The 22,381-nt window shown below is 32.3% G+C and overlaps 1 protein-coding gene across 1 annotated transcript; it reads right to left on the bottom strand.

Moving 5' to 3' along the window:
- Window positions 1–6,945: 6,945 nt before the first annotated feature.
- Window positions 6,946–13,850, bottom strand: LOC134682366 (kelch-like protein 24). The gene is made up of 2 exons (XM_063541762.1): window positions 13,773–13,850; window positions 6,946–9,139 (listed from the first exon to the last, which is right to left on the bottom strand). The coding sequence occupies exon 2, from the start codon at window positions 9,130–9,132 to the stop codon at window positions 7,369–7,371; it is 1,764 nt and encodes a 587-aa protein (XP_063397832.1). The 5' UTR covers window positions 9,133–9,139; window positions 13,773–13,850; the 3' UTR covers window positions 6,946–7,368.
- Window positions 13,851–22,381: the final 8,531 nt, after the last annotated feature.

Below are 22,381 nucleotides of genomic sequence, written 5' to 3'. Positions count from 1 at the left end.
TTCATTTCAATTTAGTGAAGGAAAAGGGTGGATCAATCAAAACCACAACGTAAAAGCAAATTGTTGTATCCAATGTTCGTTTAATGTTGATGTTTTGGCCATTTACAGTTTTATTCCAAGGTTATCACTATTCCGTCCATTCATATAACATTGGTAATATATATCTTTTCAACACCATTTCAGATGGAACTACCACCTGAACCTGTCCTTCCAAGATCAAGCACACATGTGTTCAAAGGATTGCAAAGTGAGTAAAACTAATTTATCAGCAACAACTTCATTGTCATCTATAATGATGGTCTAGATTGGGTTTACAGAAAATAAATTATGGGAAATATCAGTATAAAAGGTTAATTAGATAATTATAAGAATAAATAGTATAAATTAAAATTGTAGACAATGGAAATTGAAAAATTCAAGAAAACACAAATCATTGAAGACCATCAAAACGCTATTAATTTATAAAGCTCTTTCTGTAAACTATATTTATGTTTTAATATGGTTGATGTGTGATAATACCAAATTAATTGTGCTACATTATAACAAAACTAATCGTATAACGTAGACATTCAAACTTATCAAAACTGCAATCAGGAATAGCAAAGTGATTTTGATCACTAAGAAAATGAGCTTCCAAAAGACTCCTCAAACCGAACCATTTTCTTACTTTATGGACAGTTGAAGAAACCTTAAACTTCAAACTTCATTTGTTTTTCCTATTTTCAACCAATGACCATGAACACAAGAACAAGAAGAGTAAAAACATACTCAGTTTAGCCTTTCCGAAAAGTATTGCTTTTATCAACTATAACTGATAAAAAAAGAAAAATATATACAACTTAAAAAATTCGTTGTCGAATCAAATATTTTTGACGACTTCACAAAACTAAAAGCATCATGATACAGAATTTAACATGAACAGTACTAGTGCTTCCATTTGCAAACGTACTGTTACAAATATGAAAACACCCAAAATGTATCACGAACCCACGGACATGGATATAATAAGTTAATATTATAGTACTTCTTTCTACTGCCATATCTTTTTAACACAGCCATCTAAGTTACACTATGTAATACGTACATCTCTTATTTTGCAAACCAAAATTTGTTTACCTTGTATAAAAATCATATTATTTCATATGTTCTAGATATTAAGACATTCTCTTTTTTAAAGATAATATAAGCAATAGAGGAACAAAGCCAAAGAAGGATAAACACAGTATGACGGTATCAATGATGAACTTTGACTCAGGAAAAGATGACGGTAAGATGAAATTCGTGTACTAACCATCAGTAAAACGACTGGTACCACATTTGGAGAAGGATAATTATACCGTAGTCCTTCCACTTTCGGAATACTTGATAAGTTCACTAGTTTGTATTGAGGTTCATGTTCCTGTAGTGCTTTGTGGAGTGCTAGCTGTTTGTCTATTCGTCGTTTTTCGGTTTTTGGTAATGATTTGACGATCACTCCAACTTTGGAGTTAGTTTTGATTTTCCTTTTGTATCATATGCCTCTTGACGAACAAACACGGTACCGGGACACCTAAACGCATTATATTAGTTAAGAGGGCACGATTCAACCCTCATACACTTTTTTCAATTTTAAGTGAACTATGATATTGGTGTAAAAAACAGAATTCGACATATAATATATATGAGTCGATGTGTCCACTATCTAATGGTTAGCTAACTCTTGTTTGAATTGTTTCGGGTTTGGTTACATTTTATAGTCGGCTATATGGTATAAGTTTGGAGCATTGTTGAAGGTCGCACGATGACCTATAATTCCACAAATCTGCTTTGTATGTTAAATAGTTGTCTATTTGGCAATTATCGGTTCTTACCATGTCTCCTAACATACCTGAGGAACTAATAATTGAAATAAACTCCTCATAAATACCATGCAGGATTACAATTGTGTACGCCAGACGCACATTACATCTTCAAAAGACTCATCAGTGATGCTCGACTAAAAACGTTTCAAAAGACCAAATAAAGTACGAAGTTGGTGGGGAATGAGGGGCATACAATTACGAAAGTTTTTGTCAAATACAGCTAAGATAATCTAATCCTGGGTAAACAAAAAGCATTATTTCGAAAAATTCAAAGATTTGTGAACAGTTAAAATAAAGTTATGACTATATCATTGATAATGCATGTCAACACTGAAGTGTTGAGCTAATGAAGATATATAAATCCATAAATGTGACATTTCAATTTCAGTTCCACCTGCTTTATTTCAAGATGGAAAATACATGAAGGAGAACCCCAATGCTGATGTTGGACGAGAAGGCACTATAACACCAAGACAGATCCTAATTGAGTCAAAAAGATCATTCACAGGAAATTATTCCTATTGAAAACGCCTTTCCAAGGAAGTGTGTTTTATATACATGAACTTTATAACAAATTCATAAATGATTTTAAAACTTAAAAATGTGTCACAAGTATATTGGTTAATGCTAGCACATGTTTGTATATTTTCAATGATAAACCGATTAACATTAAATTAATGAAACATTTTAATTTGACATACAAGAATAGTTTCCAATTAGTAAATTCGCGGATCTAGGGGTCTTAAGGGGCACATGTCCCCTTTTGTTAGCCAAATTTTTTTATTTCTCGCAATTCACACAATTTTTTTGGGGTATAAATCGTCCAAAAAAAGTGGTAACTTGCCAACATCAGAATAAGTCACTATCAAGACCAGTGTTATAGTGCAAATCAAATATTGAACTTTCAAAAAATCTAACTTCAAGCACGTTGAGAAAATTCAATCATTGGAAATATTATTGACTATTATAATAACATAATAAATTTTATTTATTTATTTATTTATTGACTTTGTTATAGTTATACACCTTTACACCTTTCAAAATGACAGCCCCCCCCCCCCCCCCCCCCCCCCCCCCCCCCCTTTTTTTTCCAAAAAATCCTGGATCCGACCTTGCTGTTTACTGTCTATCAGAAATGTTATTCGCGGATTGATGAATACAAAAACTTAGTTTTCTCTTTTGAATTGTTTTACATTGTCATTTAGGGGCCTTTTATAACTGACTATGCGATATGGACTTTCATCATTGTTGAAGGCCGTACGGTGGCCTATAGTTGTTAACTTTTTTGTTATTTTGCTCTGTTGTGGAGAGTTGTCTCATTGGCAATCATACCACATCTTCTTATTTCTATATAAGCTCTGGTTTCTTTGTGAACACAACTTTTTTTCATTGTTGAATACCAGTCTGTTGACCTATAATTGATTATGCATTGTTAATGTATCTATCTATTTGAACTATTGGCATTCATACCACATCTACTTATTTTTATACTGTGCACAAAAAAATACAACAGGAAAATATAAACTTGCATTTTAAAATTTCGTTTCATTAATGCTATTTTCTTAAAATGGTAATCACGGGTTTTACATTTTTGTTTTTGTTTAACAAGCACAATAAACGAAAATACAAACTTTGTTCTAGATCATTCACCTCAAAGCTTTAGGACAGACAGGACAATTGCCCAATAGTTGCCATTTGAGGGCAAACACTCAATAAGGGGTCATCATATGGTTTCTGTTGTATTGGCATCTTTGTAAATCTTGAATTGTAGGGGTTTTGATTTTCTTGTATTGTTAAAGGACATCCTTGTATTTTTCCCTAGTAGTTGTCTCTTTGATATAAGCCTATTCACATTCACACAAAGTTTGGTTAAAATCTGTTTGGTGATTTCAGTGGGGAAGATATTTTTATTTAGTTTATATCAAGGAAGGATCCTTAGCCATTGAAGACCCATTGGTGACCTTCTGCTGTTGTCTGCTCTATGGTGGGGTTGTTGTCTCTTTGACACCTTCCCAATTTCCATTCTCAATTTTGTTTGAAGACAGCAATAAATTACTCCCCCGTTCAACAACATTAAAATCTCTGTAACCTCTTTTTGAGGGGAATAATAGTATAACACAAAATAATAGAAAGCACTGTTTTATTAGCACTAGATCTCAGCACTGGACATTTTTATAAACTTTGAAAATTTTATCAACATAATCTTTACATGTATAATAAATAATCTTAACAAAACTTTACTATAAACATGACAAACATGTAAACGTAACACTTATATATATGCATGTGCATAAAATTATGCAGTTCAACTTCACAATCAAATACTCTTGTAAAAATTTACACTGTATACATGATATAATAGACTGTAAAAATGTATCTTTACAATTTATATATTTGAAAATCATAAATACATGATATAAACTTAAATGCTTTGTTTAAAGTACAATTGCTGAATTACATCATGTACAAGTAGGTATTACATGTATATCAAATTAAAAAAAAAAACACATTATAAGTTCTATCATTCCTTAATTTTTTCCCCCTCATACTGCTGTTTCCAAATACATTTTCTCAGCTGGATTTATATTTATTTTAAATGCAATGCAACTAATTGTTTCTCCTACTTATAAATTTCTGGTTGAACATGTTGAACATTAAAAAAATAAAACCAAAAAAATAAAAGATATATTTTTTTTTTGGCTTTTCTTGAGGACGTGTTAAAATAAATTCACCAGTATTACAGGGCTGACGGGCAGGGGCTTATTCAATAACACATAAAAATATAAAGAAACAATAGATATTACAGTGAATGATGTTTAAAAAGACATTTAACCATACAGTCATGTACATGAACCTAAATATTGGTTTAACCAACAATGCCAGAATGTAGGATTGCTATTTCTAGCTCCAGCATGTCCAGTGTATGTGTAAAAATGTTGCACTCAACAAAAAAACATGTGTAACATAAACATTCTTAAGCAAAATTTAAACTCTGTCAGCAGCACTAGCAAAGCCAATTTGGTGGATTGATGTCTCATTCCCATTAGTCCCAATTTTCATGATGTTAGAATGTTTAACAATTCTGCAAAGTTTTACAGAATTAGTTTTAAAACAAGCAAAATTTGCAATGATGTATCAAACTCATATTCACAGCAAAAAGCGCTGAGTAACATTTTGATTTTCAAATTAAATATATAAAATTGGTCTAAACCCAATGAAAGTCAACATGGTATATTATTACTTAAAATCTTAATTCAAAGAACAGTAAATTTTGACATGTTCAGATGTTCATCCCTTTAAGGTGGTACCTAACACTACAGGGAGATAACTCTGTAAAATCAGCAGAACGTTTTAATGACGTAGTGCTCATAAGGGAATATTAAGCTTCTCAACGATCAAAATAGGTGTTTGTCAAACTGCTATATAACCAGTGTAATTTTTCTGATAAAACAGTTGGTTCAAATTTTTTGAAATTTTTATATATTTTTGTCAAAGGGTCAAAGTAAATACTTTGTCAAAATGTTAAGAAAATTAAACGAGCCAAATTAATTTTAGTTAAAGTGTTAGGTACCACCTTAAGTGAACAAATACAAATAGCAATACCTTTTTGATCAAATATAATAATACATTACTGTAGTACACATAAATAAATTTAAACCATTTCTAAGATGAAGATACCTACAATGTGCTTCATTTTCTCAACAGCATCAACTACATGGAAATGGTAAGTCACTTTTAAGAATTGAATTCACATATATATATGTGAATTTAGGTGTAATACATAAAATTGGATCATTGGCGATCAATAATATGACAACATAAAATTTTGAATCACAATAGCATGGACATGATAATAATAGTATATATGTTACCTAAAGTATGGAATATCTACACAACAAATAAATAACAATATATTGTAATCCAATGAAAAAAGTTAATATCCTTACAACACTTGTACTGTACACATAAATATTAACCCACAGTAAACTAATCAAATTTTAAGGTTTCACAAGCTTTTCCCTGCAAAGTCAGGTATCTGACAATGACTTTTAACAATTAAATTTCTCAACAACATATCTTATTTTTTAAATTATTTTAAGTGAAAACTACTTAACAATCATCATGATCATGACAATAAAATTTTCTAAGGACTGAGGATGAATAATATGGGTGTCTTTTAAACCAGACTGGGTGTACAGTCAGGGGTACTACTTGTACAAGTATTTTTTTTATTAACTTGAAGAAGTAATATAAATACACTTATATAAGTAAATTTGAAGGATACTTATACATGTACAAGTGATTTTTTTTACTTGTATAGGTGAAAAAAATTGCTTTAGTTATGTCCCTTTAATAGCTATAGACATTCAATTTTTTTTTACTTATACATGTAAAATGTATACATGTATAAGTGAAAAAGTCATCATATCTTCTTTTCTTGAATTCTTAAGATTTCTTTGCTCTAATAGAATTTTAAATTATCTGCCTTTTGCAGATCTAAATGACTTTACAAATCAGTAGTGTAATTTCATGGGCAATGAAAATCCCATTTGTCTATTATCTTCAGAACACAGGTCATTTACAAACCCCCAAGGAGCAATTTTTGAAGGCCTTGCACAAATACTTAAGGTCTTTGCACAATCATTTTCTTTGTTGAATTTATGAGATGAAACATTGAACTCTTAACAAAAAAATTATGAGCTAAATCATTAAAGGCATATTTTACATCTCAGAACATCAGAATTTTCATGGGATTGTAAAACAAATCACTTAAGTACAAGTGATTTTTTAGAAAATAAGAGATTATTCAAATATTATAATTAACTTATACAAGTATATATTTTTTACTTAATAAAGATTAATTGTACAAGTAGTACCCCTGCATGACTGGTGAACATGTACATGTATATCTATATGACTTTTTTGTATGGAACATTACATTTTTGAACATGGTTTTAATAACCAGATTTAAGGACATGTACATGATTTCATATGATTTCATTATAACTTCAATTATTCATATTGTATTCATAGAATAAAGAAATAAATTAATTTCCATTAATAAAATATATACCTCAATATAGCTGGCTATTTTTGCTTATCATGCTTATTTTCGTGGCTAGAACAAAATTGCCAAAATAAATTCCGCAAAATTTAAAGTGTATGTGCTAAGGTATTGATAAAAGTTTTGAATCCGTCAAAATATTAACCCCTAAAATATTTCGTATACCTTATTCAATGAAAATTGCAAAACTTTAAACCTGCGAAAATAACCTGTTATACAGTATCGTTCAGCTTGTAAACATGGTAAATGAACAGTTGTCTGCTATCAACATAATCAATATTCAAGACATTTTTTTTCAGCTAAATTATAATTACGGGTAAATAAATTAAATTTCTAGCCCTCAATGATCATTTAATAAGAAAAAACAGACAGATCTATTAAAGTTGTAAAAAAAAAGTGAAAAAAGCACTACATACAGTACATATAACATACAATGATGTACATTTGTACATGCTAGTAATTTTAGTCAGTATGAGGCTTTTCATTCAAGAAAATGCGAACACAGCCATACGAATACATAGGTACTGGAATTGTTCCTACTTTTTCCCAAGCATTCTTTTTAGGGTCAAAGCACTCAATTATATCTGTGTATAATCTGTCTTTAGCTCCACGCCGTCTCCCTCCAAAAGTGTACAATTTCTCATCAATAACAGCCACGCTAACAAAGTCTCTTGGACATATCAGTTCTGGTAGAATTTCCCAAATTTCAGTTTCAGGTGTATACCGGAATGCACCTTCAAGTCCTATTACATAAATCTGTTTGTTAAGAACTGTGCTACCTAGACACATATCACATGCCGGAAGTGGTTGTGACAATATGGTACACGTTTCCATCATTGTATCGTAACACTGAACTGTATTGGTTACAATTTCATCATTGTTCTTACCACCAAATAAATATATGTGCTTATCATGGGCCACAAACCCCATGTTTTCAACAGCATGGCACAGGCTACCAGCTGTCATCCAAGAAGATCCATTTGTCCATTTTTCAACTGACTTTAAGACCATATCTTCATCAAATCCACCAAGTACATATAAACTATCCTGCTGGGCGGCCATAGCATGACGTCTTCTGGCAGTTTGTAAACTTGGTCCTCTTAACCAAGTCTCAAAGCCAGAATCATATTTCCAGAATTCAGCACTTCTCAAGCCCCCTGATACATATATGTCATTTCCAATCACACTGGCAGTGAATTCATTTCGCTTTTTAAATGGCAGTGGCTTCAAGGAAGTGAATTCTCCTGTATCAGATCTAAAACTTTCTACATCAATACTAAGACCATCAGCAAGTCTTCCACCAAGTAAAATGGCAGTTTCATGATTAGCACTTGTCAACCTAGGAGTGATTTGAAAGCTGTTTAACATATGCCGTCTGCTTGGGACCATGTGATATGTAATGGCTTCTTCATATAGTTTGAGTCCTTTTTCATCTTGCATAACATGAGGAGATTTTGAAACAACGTCAAGCAAGTATTCTTTCTTAATCATTGGAAACTTTACGGCCTCTAAAATTTTAAACCTAAAATTCTTCCTCCTTCCTTCATTCCCGTCAGCATCTAACCATTTAATGGCCATTTCAAAAACTTGATGCTCTCCATCACATCTTAACCTTCGGTCACAAAGAACATCCATGACACACTGTAGCGATAATCGACAAAAATCATCATCATTCACAATAGTTTTGAAATGAAAACATGCAAGCTCTTTTGAAATTTCATACAATTGAGAATGTGCATGCGTATCAGCTAACATCAAGGCAGCTATACAATTAGACTCGTTCATATTCTCCTTAAAAAATTTAACGCATAGATTTACTAGCGGCTCAATCTGAAACATGTAAGCCTGCTGGAATAAATCCTGTAAAATTGGCATAGTAATTTGAACACGTCCCGTGTAAATAAAATGGAGAACATATTCAAAAACGTTTGAATCCACCTGCTGTAGATCGATCTTGTTCTTCCTGCATTCTTCCATTCCTGAACTAAACATGGATTTGAAATACCTCGAGCCCGCTGCTAGAATGACTCTATGGCAGGGGAAATGTTTCCCATCTACGACTAGTGTGACATCACTGTAACCTCCTTCAATACGGAAGGTTTCAAAATTTGTGATTAAACTTTCTGAATGTTCTGGACTGGAATAATCTGACAGTCGACTATTGTCACTAAAATCATGGTGTCTGCTAAAAAGGCTTTGGGCTCCATCTTCAGCTTCTAATTCCATTTTTATACTACAAAAATAATTTAAAAGATCTTAAATACGGAATCTTATAAGATATATCTGGCAGTCTACATTGTCTATGGTAACTTACATTTTTTTAAACACAAGATTATTCACTTACAATGTATTGACATGATGTATAATATAGGCACTTGTTAATTGCTAAAGACTGTCAATGAGGGGGGAAATCCTATACCTCTTCCAAGTATTTTTTTTATTTTCTAGTACAGATATATAATTTTGGTGCTACATGTAGTTACCCTATATGGTTTCATTCATATATTGTACATCATCTATAAATTAACATTTTTCTAAATCTTGTTCATGTTGTGTGGTAATAATTTCAAGCTGTTCATGTTTTCTGTAATTGTCGATCTATAGTTTTCAAGTCATGAGGCTATACTTTCTATGCTTTCTACCTGTTTCTAAGCCTTGTACAAATAACATTGATATTTTGAGACAATGTACATGATGTACATGATGTATGGTTATTCTATATTTTACTTTTGAAGATATCACTAGCAAGTTTTTTTAGTTTGAAAATAGGATACATGAAAAGTTATTTCAAATAATAATGATCATGATGATGTCTTGAAAGGCTATCATCAGATTATACTTATTTTCTTTGACACCACATGGTGCCAAAGAAAAAAGAGGTAATATGAATTATAAAATGAATGACCGAATAACACCGTTTGTATTCGATTAACACTTGAAACTTTAATATTAGGACATATTGGTGACTTTTAACCATTGATTATTAAACAATATTATATTATAAGTGTATTTGATAACTTAAAAATGATTTACAGCAAGCAAGTAAGTTCATAAAGATTGTTATAAATATAGTGTCAATAAGTGTGTACATCCAACATGGTGACCATGCATGTCACATAGTTAATTACTGGAAATGTGAGGATATGATTGAAGCTTTAAACTTTCTGCTTGATAACATTTATGTACGTTTCGGCGATAAAGTGTATCGTCAGGTAGTAGGTATTCCTATGGGCACCAACTGTGCCCCTTTAATAGCAGATTTATTTCTACATTGCTATGAATCTCAGTTTATGACCAAACTCAGTAAAGACCCATCATTGTTACATTTGGTTGATACATTCAAAAATACCTACCGTTATCTGGATGATATTTTTTCGTTGAATAATCCAGAGTTCTCTAAATATACTTCAGAAATTTACCCAAACGAACGTACTTTAACTAAATCTAACATAAACAGCAGCAGTTGTCCTTTTCTAGATTTAGACATTTCAATTTCAAACGGGAAACTTCACACTAAAATTTACGACAAAAGAGACGATTTTTCATTTCCTATTGTTAATTTTCCTTTTTTAGACGGCGATGTGCCTTTGGCTCCATCATACGGTGTTTATATATCGCAACTCGTTCGGTTTGCCCGTGTGTGTTCTGATGTCATAGATTTTAACGAACGTAATCAATGCATCACTGGTAAATTGTTGTGTCAGGGATTTCGATACCATAAATTACTTAAAACTTTTACTAAATTCTTTCATAGATACAAAGATTTGATTAGTAAATTTGGCTATACCTGTAGAAAGCTTATTAAAAATGGTATTTCTCATCCTAAATTTTATGGTAATATTGTACTTAAAGCGAGGAAATCACTATGTGATCCTTGTAAACTCATCGAACCTTTAAACAAACTTATAAGTAAGGGTTATCGTACCAATATTGTAATTAGATCTCTGAATATAGTTCACATTGGCACTAATATTGATTTTGTCATTAGCAAATTAAAACATAACTAAATTTCATTATCTTTTGAGGCGAGATGTATAGGGGACACAGCCACGTTAACTTTTATTTCTATAGAAGTCGCTCTTCACTATACTACTACCTGTCGATACATTTATTTTTGGCATTGCACAAGTCATGTCTTCTTTGACTATTAATGACGTTAAAATACTAAATCCCTGTGATGTGTTTTAGTCGATTTTAGTCTCTGATGCATGATTTTTTACTATTAATTGGTTTTGGCTTTTAACTAGCTGTCAGTAACTGCGAGTACTCTCAAATCGTATTTTCTTGTTAATTCGACCTGTTGATACTGTTTATAATGCTTTTTTGTCATTTTTTATTTATATGGATCTTGGCTGTATACCAGCTTTGATTATTTGTAATATCTTCAATTTTTCACTTATTCTTACAACATTTGTATAAACTTCAAGATTATAAAAAAAACGTTTTTTTTTCTAAAGTGAACATTGATTGGTTAAATATTTCTCAGTGTGTTTGAATTTGTTTGGTAGCCTTTTGGTCATGACTGTTTGTCTCTAATATTTAATTACCTGTGCATTTGTATTCAGATATCGCAGATCAAATTTATTCGTTCTTTGTGTAATCATACGTTTTTTGATTGAGTTAAGTCTGCTAATTGATATTTTATCGTATGTTTTTAAATGTTGTGATGTTATGCTATTGTTTCAGAAAAAGGGAGAAGGTTTGGGCCCATTAAAACGTTTAATCCCGCTGCAAATGTTTGCACCTGTCCTAAGTCAGGAATCTGATGTACAGTAGTTGTCGTTTGTTTATGTAATATATACGTGTTTCTCGTTTTGTTTATATAGATTAGACCGTTGGTTTTCCCGTTTGAATGGTTTTACACTAGTAATTTTGGGGCCCTTTATAGCTTGTTGTTCGGTGTGAGCCAAGGCTCCGTGTTGAAGGCCGTACTTTAACCTATAATGGTTTAATTTTTAAATTGTTATTTGGATGGAGAGTTGTCTCATTGGCACTCACACCACATCTTCCTATATCTATGTATATATGCGTTATCCTTGGTCGCCATGTTGGAATATTTAATAAAACACTTAATTTATAACGATCTTTATGAACTTACCTGCTTTTTACATATCATTTTTAAGTTATAAAAAACTTCATTATATACTATTATTTAATAATCAATGTTTAAGTCACTAATATGGGCTCTTATTAATTAACTACACTCAGTACTGTTATTGATGAAAACTGCCTATGCAATATAAAGGTGTCAACTCGGCCAATATAGATTTGTTTCTGTATTGGCTGAGTTCTGATCTGGTATATACAGGATTTCAGAACATCTCTAGTTTTTAGATCGAAAGTCACAATAAACACAAACTGAAAGTAAACAAAGGTTTCATTTACTCACTATAAACCTGCTGAAACATTCAGTATGGAATATATTTCAAACTAAAGACGGTCATATTCATTTATAAAGCATTTTGTAAGCAGACAATGGAATTATTTCAGGTTTGGGGAACGAGCAGATAATTTTAACACAAGCTAATTTCTTGTCCACCTCATGCATGATGGTACAAATAGATTTTACTTTTACTTAAGCTTCTCATGTTTTGTAAACTGTCATTTATTTTTTAACCCCGAAACCAGGCATATGCATTCTGGAAGGGTGACCTGTAAATGTGCAAATCTATGTTCTTTGCTCAGTTGGCTTATGAATAGTTGTGTCATTTTAAAACATATAATTTCAACTCCTACATTATCTTTTTTTCAAATAATCAATTTGTTTCTGTATAACACATGCATGGCATTACCTTTCCAATTACTATTTATGTGTTGCATATAAAAATGTATAATATATGAATTGTAACACTTTATAGTGACTAAACAGGGTAGATCGACGAAGCTAATACCAGGTAAGGAATAACCACCAATTGGTGTATAATCCACTAATTGACATATAATGATATAGGCCAATTGACATATAATTGTTTGTTTTTCAAAGCAAATTATACAACCAAAATGGAGCATTGTTTTCTTAAAAACATTTCACATTATTGTATATAAAACATGAAAACAAGTCAAACATTCCTAGTTTGTTTCATTATTAAAAGTCAATCGTGGTCAATAGTACAGATGTTTCAACAACAAAAATGTTGTACACATGCATTCTCAAGAAACATCAGAAATGCAGCAGGCTTTGACAAAACTTAAACTTTCAGAGGACTCAATAATGTCATTGAATAGGTTGTATTAAAGTTGCAAAATGATGCTACTATCTCACGCTAGCATTTTATTACCAAAAAAAATGCATTATAAATCAATTGGACTATACCAATATATGTCAATTGGTGGATTGTAAGTCAATTGAGGTATATTCAACAGATTGGTGGATTATTAGTCAACTGAGGTATAATCAACCAATTGGTGGTTATTCCTGACATGAATACAGCAGGCCAAGGACCAATAACAAGGCCAATACAGGAATACTCATGTCATAATATCAATATTTCAAGTTTTAGTCATTCTTTCGAGGTACCAGAAAAAAAGGATAAATTATAGCCTTTCAGGACGTCATAACTATTTGGACTAGACTAGTTAAAAGTTAGCCCTGGAACCATAGCTGTTATGTAATTATGATATTCATTGACTATGTGCTTATCCAAAGATGATAGGCAATAGTTAAAATATATCATATGGACATAATAAAGAGCTGTGGTTTCGCTGCTAGTGAAAAGGAAGGGTGAAAAGTTTGACAGATGTCAGAGAGAGCTGACTCATGAGTGACAGACAGACTGGCAACTGACAGATTCACCTGAACATATGCACGAGTATAGAAATATACTTAAAATACGAATCAAATTTGTAATATAGCAGCCTGTTTTTACCTTTAAGGGCATAAAATTATGAAAATCAAGGTGGAAAAGCTGTCATTTCCATTTTCCGGATATTTTGTAAAGGGAGACTATTTTAATAAGTGATCGAACAAATCACCCAAAAAATAAAATAAGAACGACATGTACCATTTTATATACAAAACATCAACTTTTTTTATGGTCAACACTACTATTATTGTCAGTTTTACCATATATCATATATATATATGCCATCATTGCTCATTAATTTTTTTTGTCACAGACACAAAAAAGCAGAGTCTAAAATAGACTTAAAAAAAAAAAAAAAAATTATCATGGGGGGGGGGGGGGGGGGGGGGGGGGAGGGGGGTTATTATTTTTATTGCTTTTATTCAAGGACCAAGTCAAGTTCTGTTGAATCCCACCTGACAGACATAAACACCGAGTGATATATTCGTAAGAAAATATTGCAGAAATTGAAAGTAAGTAGAATCTATAGCTATTAGTTAAAGGATCTACCGGCATTTGATTTTTAGGGGGGGGGGGGGGGGTAGTGAATCTCAATGAAATAGGCAACACATGAGTATGAAGTAATGTTGTAATAAAAAGGGTGTTCAACTTAGCAACAACAACAAAAAACAGGATTACAATTTATGTAATCAAAAGTCAGAATATCAGTATAGCCTGAAATAAAATGACAGGACAGAAATTACAACTAAAAAGATGTAGAACAAAATTTTTAATCATAGTCAGCGCCCCCATAAAAATCTGTAATGGTAGCTCCCTAAGAAACGTATAATGAAAACTTGAATTACGGTGAAATGAGCCAAATTTGCTCAGGTGAACGTTAGTAGAGTCTTAGTACCCTGTCTGACAGATATGTCCATTTCGTAAGGATACTTTTGTTCTATTTTCTCATTATTACGGAATTTATAATTTCACAAAAAACATCGACTATACAGTTTTTAAGCAGTAGCTTTTTAATATATACCAAGGACATATGTGTATGATTTTTCAACAGAAGGAAACTGTGTAACATGATTTTTTTAAAGCATCTGTTTCTCAGTGATATTAAAAGTTTGTGCAAAAAGGTACCATGCAATGTCCACCGTCGTCACTGTTGCCAGATCAGCATCACTTTTAGTTTGCATTCAATTTGCAACGTTCTTCATCAGGCGAGACACTAATACCAGAGATGGGTAGCTCTATTTAATCATCGTGTCATATTTTCTGAATTTAAAAAGGTTAAACATCAATACATGATACCCCTGTCTCCAAAGAAAATTCGAAACTGAAATATATATAAAAAAAAGATGTGGTATGATTGCTTAATTGGTTTTCCCGTTTGAATGGTTTTACACTAGTAATGTTGGGGCCCTTTATAGCTTGTTGAACGGTGTGAGCCAATTAAGGCTCCGTGTTGAAGGCCGTACATTGACCTATAATGGTTAACTTTTAAAAAAAAATTGTTATTTGGATGGAGAGTTTTTTCATTGGCACTCACACCACATCTGCCTATATCTAGATACGTGCATGGGCATAGCGCAAGAGTGGTGAAATATAAACACCGTCAGGTGGTGCTAAGGGGACGACCATTTGATATTCGGGGGGGGGGGGGGGGGGGGGGGGCAGGAGGATTTGTTTTTGATCGGTTATTTATATTTGTAAACTGAGAGGACAGATTATTCATTTTCTGCACTATTGAAGCAAAGTTTTTCATTTTCATTCAAGCAAGGGACTGATTATTTATTTTCACAACTATATTCATGGTATTCGAAAACATGCAATTTTTAGAATATTTGTGGATTATGAATGAATAATACATGTAGAGTCAAGTTATTGTCATCTTCGCTAGCCAAGGGTTATGATCCACTCCTGCAAAAGAGCAGATGTGGATCCTAACCCTTGGCTAGCAAAGATGAGTTATTGTGTACCATGCATTTAATTCAAATTAATCATTATCCCCTGCAGAAATTTTAAGATTCAAGATTGTATTCATAACCACAGACACATACTTGTGTACAAGAGGAAAATATATATGTTGTGTACAAGTTGTAATGTTGTACAAATTATAATTTGTACAGAATTTTTGTACAAATTATCAGTGTTTCATGACCTGCTGAACAAAAATGGATGATGCAAGCACACATTCTTTTGCTCCGCATATTTCTGTCAATTTTTCATAATTTCATGATACCGTCTAATACAAAAACATTATAAGACCTCACAAAGATTTTGTATAGATATGAATATGGTATAAGGAAAAAAATAAAATTAGAATTTAAACCATTCAGGTATCCTCATTTCCAGTTTGAAGGCAAGGAGAATAGCACTAAATGTTAGGTTTAAGTTAAAAAAAAAATAATTTAAAACATTACACTGGTACATTTTATAAGTTAAAGCTGTATCACCTGTTGTAAGAAGGTAGGTGTCAAAAAACTTATAACTTGTACAAAAACCCTGTACAAATTATAATTTGTACAAACTTACATCTTGTACACAACATATACAAACATATTAAGATAATACATAGCGAGACAGGACAACCGAAACACAAATACATAGTATATTATAAAAGACAATTGGTATATAATTAGTAGTACCGTATTTTATACTTTTCTTTACAAAATGAATCATTTATATTCCCAATCAACAAACATGTATTGCATTCATACGTAGTATTTAAGTTTGGTTTTTTCCTAGCCTCTTTAAAAAGTATTGTCAAACATATTTTGCCGAGCGGCGCGAGGCAAAATTTTTTTTGAAGGGTTTTGAAACTGCTTAGACCCAAGAAGCTATAGACCTGCTGAGTTATTTATTTCAATACATTGCAAATCAGATAATTTATTTTCAAACTACTAAAGAACATCTTTACCATTTATTTTTTTAATGATCAAGGCTGAGTTATTTATTTTCAAAATCCTCCTCCCCCCCCCCCCCCCCCAGAATATCAAATGGTCGTCCCCTAAAGGAACATCACCTTCCAAAAAAGGAAAATTAACAATATAGTGAATAAAAAATCGTCCCTTTTGTCGTTAAAAACCGGCGATGGGACAAAGAAGCCATTTATATGTACACTTCAAAAAGATGGGTGCTATCTTGATGATTTCAGTCGTATAACAGGTTTAGCATATTTAATGAATGATCAGCCAACCATGCTAGGCCCCTATGAGTAGTCACGGTCGCTTAATTAACACCCGCTAGAAGAAGTTGACTGTATGGAAGTGAGGCTGACATCAATCTAATTTAAGTTTTGATCTCTGATTACGTTATACTACATATGTAGTATAACGTAATCAGAGATCAATATTTTAATTAGATTGGGCTGACATGAGAAGATGGGAAACTGATTCATGTGATTTCAATGAATATACTTTTGACCGTCACAGATTAAAAAAAATAGCAAATGGAATTATATAAATTAATTATTTACCATATTGTATGTGCATGAATCTCAGTACTAGATTGGCTACCCTCCAAGGTTGACGAACTCCATCTGCCCGAGGCTATCTGGTTTTGAGGCGCCAGTGGATCGCCTTCGTCCCTTCTCCAGTCAGTTGAAACAGTTCCACCAGGTTTACAGATAATAAACAACTCGTGAAGGTTGGAGTTGGCCTGACTTTGGTTGTCAGAGGCTGTATGAGACGCATGCCGAAAGGAGCATTTTCATGGAATTGAGAGCCTATTTCTCAACTCCACCCTTTAGCTTAACAACTTTTTGGAACAACAATTATGATTTACAGTAATTTTAGGATTTGTAACGGATTTGCAAAGCTTCTGTCCAAGTTTTGTACAAACTAGTATAGTTTAGGAAAGTTATTCAAATTCGCCGCCAACGAAAACGACGACGCTGCTGAATGTGTGGTTGCTAAAACCATATTTGAAGGACAAAAACTCCTTTCGGTATACTGTAATTATTGGACAATTTCGGCCGATTGACTAATTTGTAAATTTCACTTAGCTGAAAACTCATCTTTTAAAATTTCACTTTATCTTTTATGGATTCTAGAAAAATAATGATATTACAAATGAGTAAACTTGATCTTTAAAGGGCCATTACTCATATGAAAGGTCAATTGACAATTCTTTAATGTTTACTCATTTGCAGGTATCATTTCGTTGAAATTTCTGTCACGTTTGATTTCTTTGAAGATCTTATTGTTCTAGTCATTTCTACTTGCCGCCTTGTTTCGTTATAATCATGAGGCTAACTTCATGCAGGAACTTCTTAGGAAGAAAGATAAGAAGTTAGCAATATCCTTTAACTCTACTTTCCGCTATATAGATGAATCAGATGTTCTTTCACTAAACAATTCAAAATTTGGTGACTATGTGGAACGCATCTATGCCATCGAACTAGATATAAAGGATACTACAGATACAGTTAAGTCAGCTTCATATCTTGACTTACATCTAGAAATTGACAATGAGGGTCGGTTGAAAACAAAACTTTACGACAAAAGAGATGATTTCAGCTTTCCAATTGTGAACTTTCAATTTCTAAGTAGCAACATTCCAGCAGCACCTGCATACGGGGAATATATCTCCCAATTGATACGATATTCCCGTGCTTGCATTTCCTATCATGCATTTTACCCCTATGTTCTATTTTTAGCCATGGCGGCCATCTTGGTTGGTTTGGCGGGTCATGCCACACATTTTTTAAACTAGATACCCCAATGATGATTGTGCTCACAAGGAAGCTATTAAACCCAAAATTCCAAATGGTGAAGTTGAAATAATCCCTTCGTAAATTTTACGGACGCCATCACGAGTTGGGTGACTGTTATGGAATAACCGTTTCACAAATGATATCGGATATGTTCCTTACATCGTAACTAGAATCCCCTTCCCTTTCATGAATGTGACCTACCGAATTAGACTATTTATCGGATTTGTAATCACATAAGCAACACGACGGGTGCCACATGTGGAGCAGGATCTGCTTACCCTTCCGGACCACCGGAGATCACTTCTTATTTTTGATGGGGTTCGTGTTGTTTATTCTTTAGTTTTCTATGTTGTTTCATGTGTACTATTGTTTTTCTGTTTGTCTTTTTCATTTTTAGCCATTGCGTTGTCAGTTTGTTTTAGATTTATGAGTTTGACTGTCCGTTTGGTATCTTTCGTTCCTCTAATTAAACGTTTTTCTCATATTGTTTAAATTTTTAGAATAATAACCAATAAATTGCTTCGCTGAGTGCAGCTCGATACGACCGCAGATGTCCAGCTCTAAAAAGTTGGAGCCAAAATGGACACAATATTCACGCTTGATACAGGTCTGAATTTGGATTGTAATTCAATTAACACAATAGATTTCTGACACAGAATAACTGTTGTAAAAAAAACAATAATTTTATCCTGTTTTAATTTACTTTTGTGTAATATACTTTGCTGTTGGATATGATATAAAATAACAGCTAACACATTCAAGACAATCGTCATTTCTTTATACATAGTTTACAAGCAGTGTAAGGGAGGTAATCAACAAGTGTTGTTTAAATTGATTTGGATCACCTACCTTACACTGCTTAAATTGTCTCAATTGTCCTTTAACCAGAAAAAACTATATTTATGTGGAAATTCTTCAAAAAATAGGTTGTCAGCTTTTTCTGGAAATTTTATGGAAGACCATTCTAAAGTTTGTTCTACAAACTGCTTCAGTTTTGTAAAATATCAGTCAAAACTTTAAAATTTACTATAAATTGACATTTAACAAGGTGCATTTATTATATATATTTTTTCTAAATATTCCACAGGAGGCTGATTATTTTGACCTTTTTCAGATTTGCTCAATCGTTATATTATTTATAGGACTCCAACTTTCGAGGGTTATGTAAGTGGACCATATATTCAAATGTTCAACAATTAACATATTTTCAATAGGTTTAGTATAGAGAGATTGGCAAAACCATGAAATCAAATATCCATGAATATGCAAGTTTTCAGCAATCCACAAAAATTGCTACCCACAAAATTAATGAATCCACAGTACACCAAAACTACATTTTACCCCTTTGATGTTTTGAAGGTAGATTCGTGGTATACCACCATCTTGGATTGTACAATCACAGTAAAAATCGATATAGTTATTTGCCTAAATCTGCAAATTTGGAGACAGATTTGCATTTCAATGATAACTGTTTTTTTCTATTTAAAGAAAAATTGTTAATATCAAATCGTATTATACAAAATATTTTAACAAATATATATTTTTTTGGTTTAAAAATCATTTTTTTTCAAATGAGCCATTTAAAGGGAGATAACTCTTTTAGTACAAAATTTATACTGGGCTAATAGGGATTTTTTTTAATTTTTAGCTCACCTGGCCAGAAGGGCCAAGTGAGCTTTTCTCATCACTTGTCGTCCGTCATCGTCCGTCGTCCGTCGTCGTCCGTCGTCGTTAACTTTTACAAAAATCTTCTCATCTGAAACTACTGGGCCAAATTTAACCAAACTTGGCCACAATCATCATTGGGGTATCTAGTTTAAAAAATGTGTGGCATGACCCGCCAAACCAACCAAGATGGCCGCCATGGCTAAAAATAGAACATAGGGGTAAAATGCAGTTTTTGGGTTATAACTCAAAAACCAAAGCATTTAGAGCAAATCTGACATGGGGTAAAATTGTTTATCAGGTCAAGATCTTTCTGTCCTGAAATTTTCAGATGAATTGGACAACCCATTGTTGGGTTGCTGCCCCTGAATTGGTAATTTTAGGGAAATTTTGCTGTTTTTGGTTATTATCTTGAATATTATTATAGATAGAGATAAACTGTAAACAGCAATAAAGTTCAGCAAAGTAAGATTTACAAATAAGTCAACATGACCAAAATGGTCAGTTGACCCCTTTAGGAGTTATTGCCCTTTAAAGTCAATTTTTAACCATTTTTCGTAAATTTAATATATCTTTTACAAAAATCTTCTCCTCTAAAACTGCTTGGCCAAATTAATCCAAACTTGGCCACAATCATCTTTAGGGTATCTTGTTTAAAAAATGTGTGGCGTGACCTGCCAAACCAACCAAGATGGCCACCATGGCTAAAAATAGAATATAGGGGTAAAACGCAGTTTTTGGCTTATAACTCAAAAACCAAAGCATTTAAAGCAAATCTGACATGGGGTAAAATTGTTTATCAGGTCAAGATCTATCTGCCCTGAAATTTTCAGATGAATTGGACAACACGTTGTTGGGTGTTTGCCCCTGAATTGGTAATTTTAAGGAAATTTTGCTGTTTTTAGTTATTATCTCAAATATTATTATAGATAGAGATAAACTGTAAACAGCAATAATGTTCAGCAAAGTAAGATCTACAAATGAATCAACATGACTGAAATGGTCAATTGACCTGACCCCTAAGGAGTTATTGTCCTTTTAAGTCAATTTTTAACAATTTTCATAAAATTTGTCAATTTTTATTTACATTGTCCACTGAAACTACTGGGCCAAGTTCATTATAGATAGAGATAATTGTAAGCAGCAAGAATGTTCAGTAAAGTAAGATGTACAAACACATCACCATCACCAAAACACAATTTTGTCACTAATCCATCTGCTTCCTTTGTTTAATATTCACATAGACCAAGGTGAGCGACACAGGCTCTTTAGAGCCTCTAGTTACTTGTAGCAAGAAAACAAATTATGTGACACCATGTTTTCTTTTTATTTTCTTAAGACATATTATGAAACTTTTCTTCTCACAATTTATTTCAAAATTCTATCTCATAAATTTTTTTTATGCACACTAATTTGTTTTTTCATGAACAAAACTAACCAAATTTTGGCAATTTTCAACCCTAATAGCTTGAAAAATAGCACGGTGACCCATACTTATTATTAATTTTTTTAAAAGAGCATAGTAAAATCTTTATTTTGGCAAATTATAAAAAATAATCTGTCTCAAAAAATATCTACCTTAAAGCAACAGTGGCCTTGTTATTTGATAGAACAAACCCTAGATACAATTCTTAAACTAGATACCTATAGGAACACATAAGTTTTACCAAGAAGGTTAAGGACTTAAAAACATTAAAAGATGATGGATGGACAGATGGCTAATGCCGTTGCAAGAAATGGCAAAAGCTCACAGGTGAGCTTAAAAGTATATGGTCACACACGTTAGTGTTGGTTAGCTTACAGATATGAAAAACTCGCTTTAAGATTTCATACCAATTAACATACAATTTTTAATACAAAAGCAGAATAAGATGTTAAGAAAGTTATGCACTGACAGCCAAACAGACAAAGTGAAAGTATACCACCAATTATAATTATTTTGCTTGTGACAATTTTTTTTGGTTGAAAGCAAAATACTATAAATGTAAGATTTGTAAGTCGTTAAATGTTTATGTATGACTACAAAATATCTGCCTAAATTGTTATAAATCCAGAGAAATTTAAGTTAACAGTTTGTGTTAAACAAATGAAAACTGGCTAAAATCCATTTAATTCTTATTCTAAAATGAACTGAATTACTACTGTTAAAGATTATCAGATAAGTTTTTTAATATTTTCATTAAAACAAACTAAACACAAGACTTGTAAAAATATATTATTTTTTTAAGTAGGAAATTGCAGATTCATACAAAACATGAAATAAACATAATACAATGAATCTGATTAACAACTTTACCTCAGTTTC

Source organism: Mytilus trossulus, chromosome 1 (assembly GCF_036588685.1).
Source record: "Mytilus trossulus isolate FHL-02 chromosome 1, PNRI_Mtr1.1.1.hap1, whole genome shotgun sequence".
Taxonomy (NCBI): domain Eukaryota; kingdom Metazoa; phylum Mollusca; class Bivalvia; order Mytilida; family Mytilidae; genus Mytilus; species Mytilus trossulus.
The sequence above is the reverse complement of the archived record's forward strand: the minus strand, read 5'-3'. Positions and strand labels throughout refer to the sequence as shown.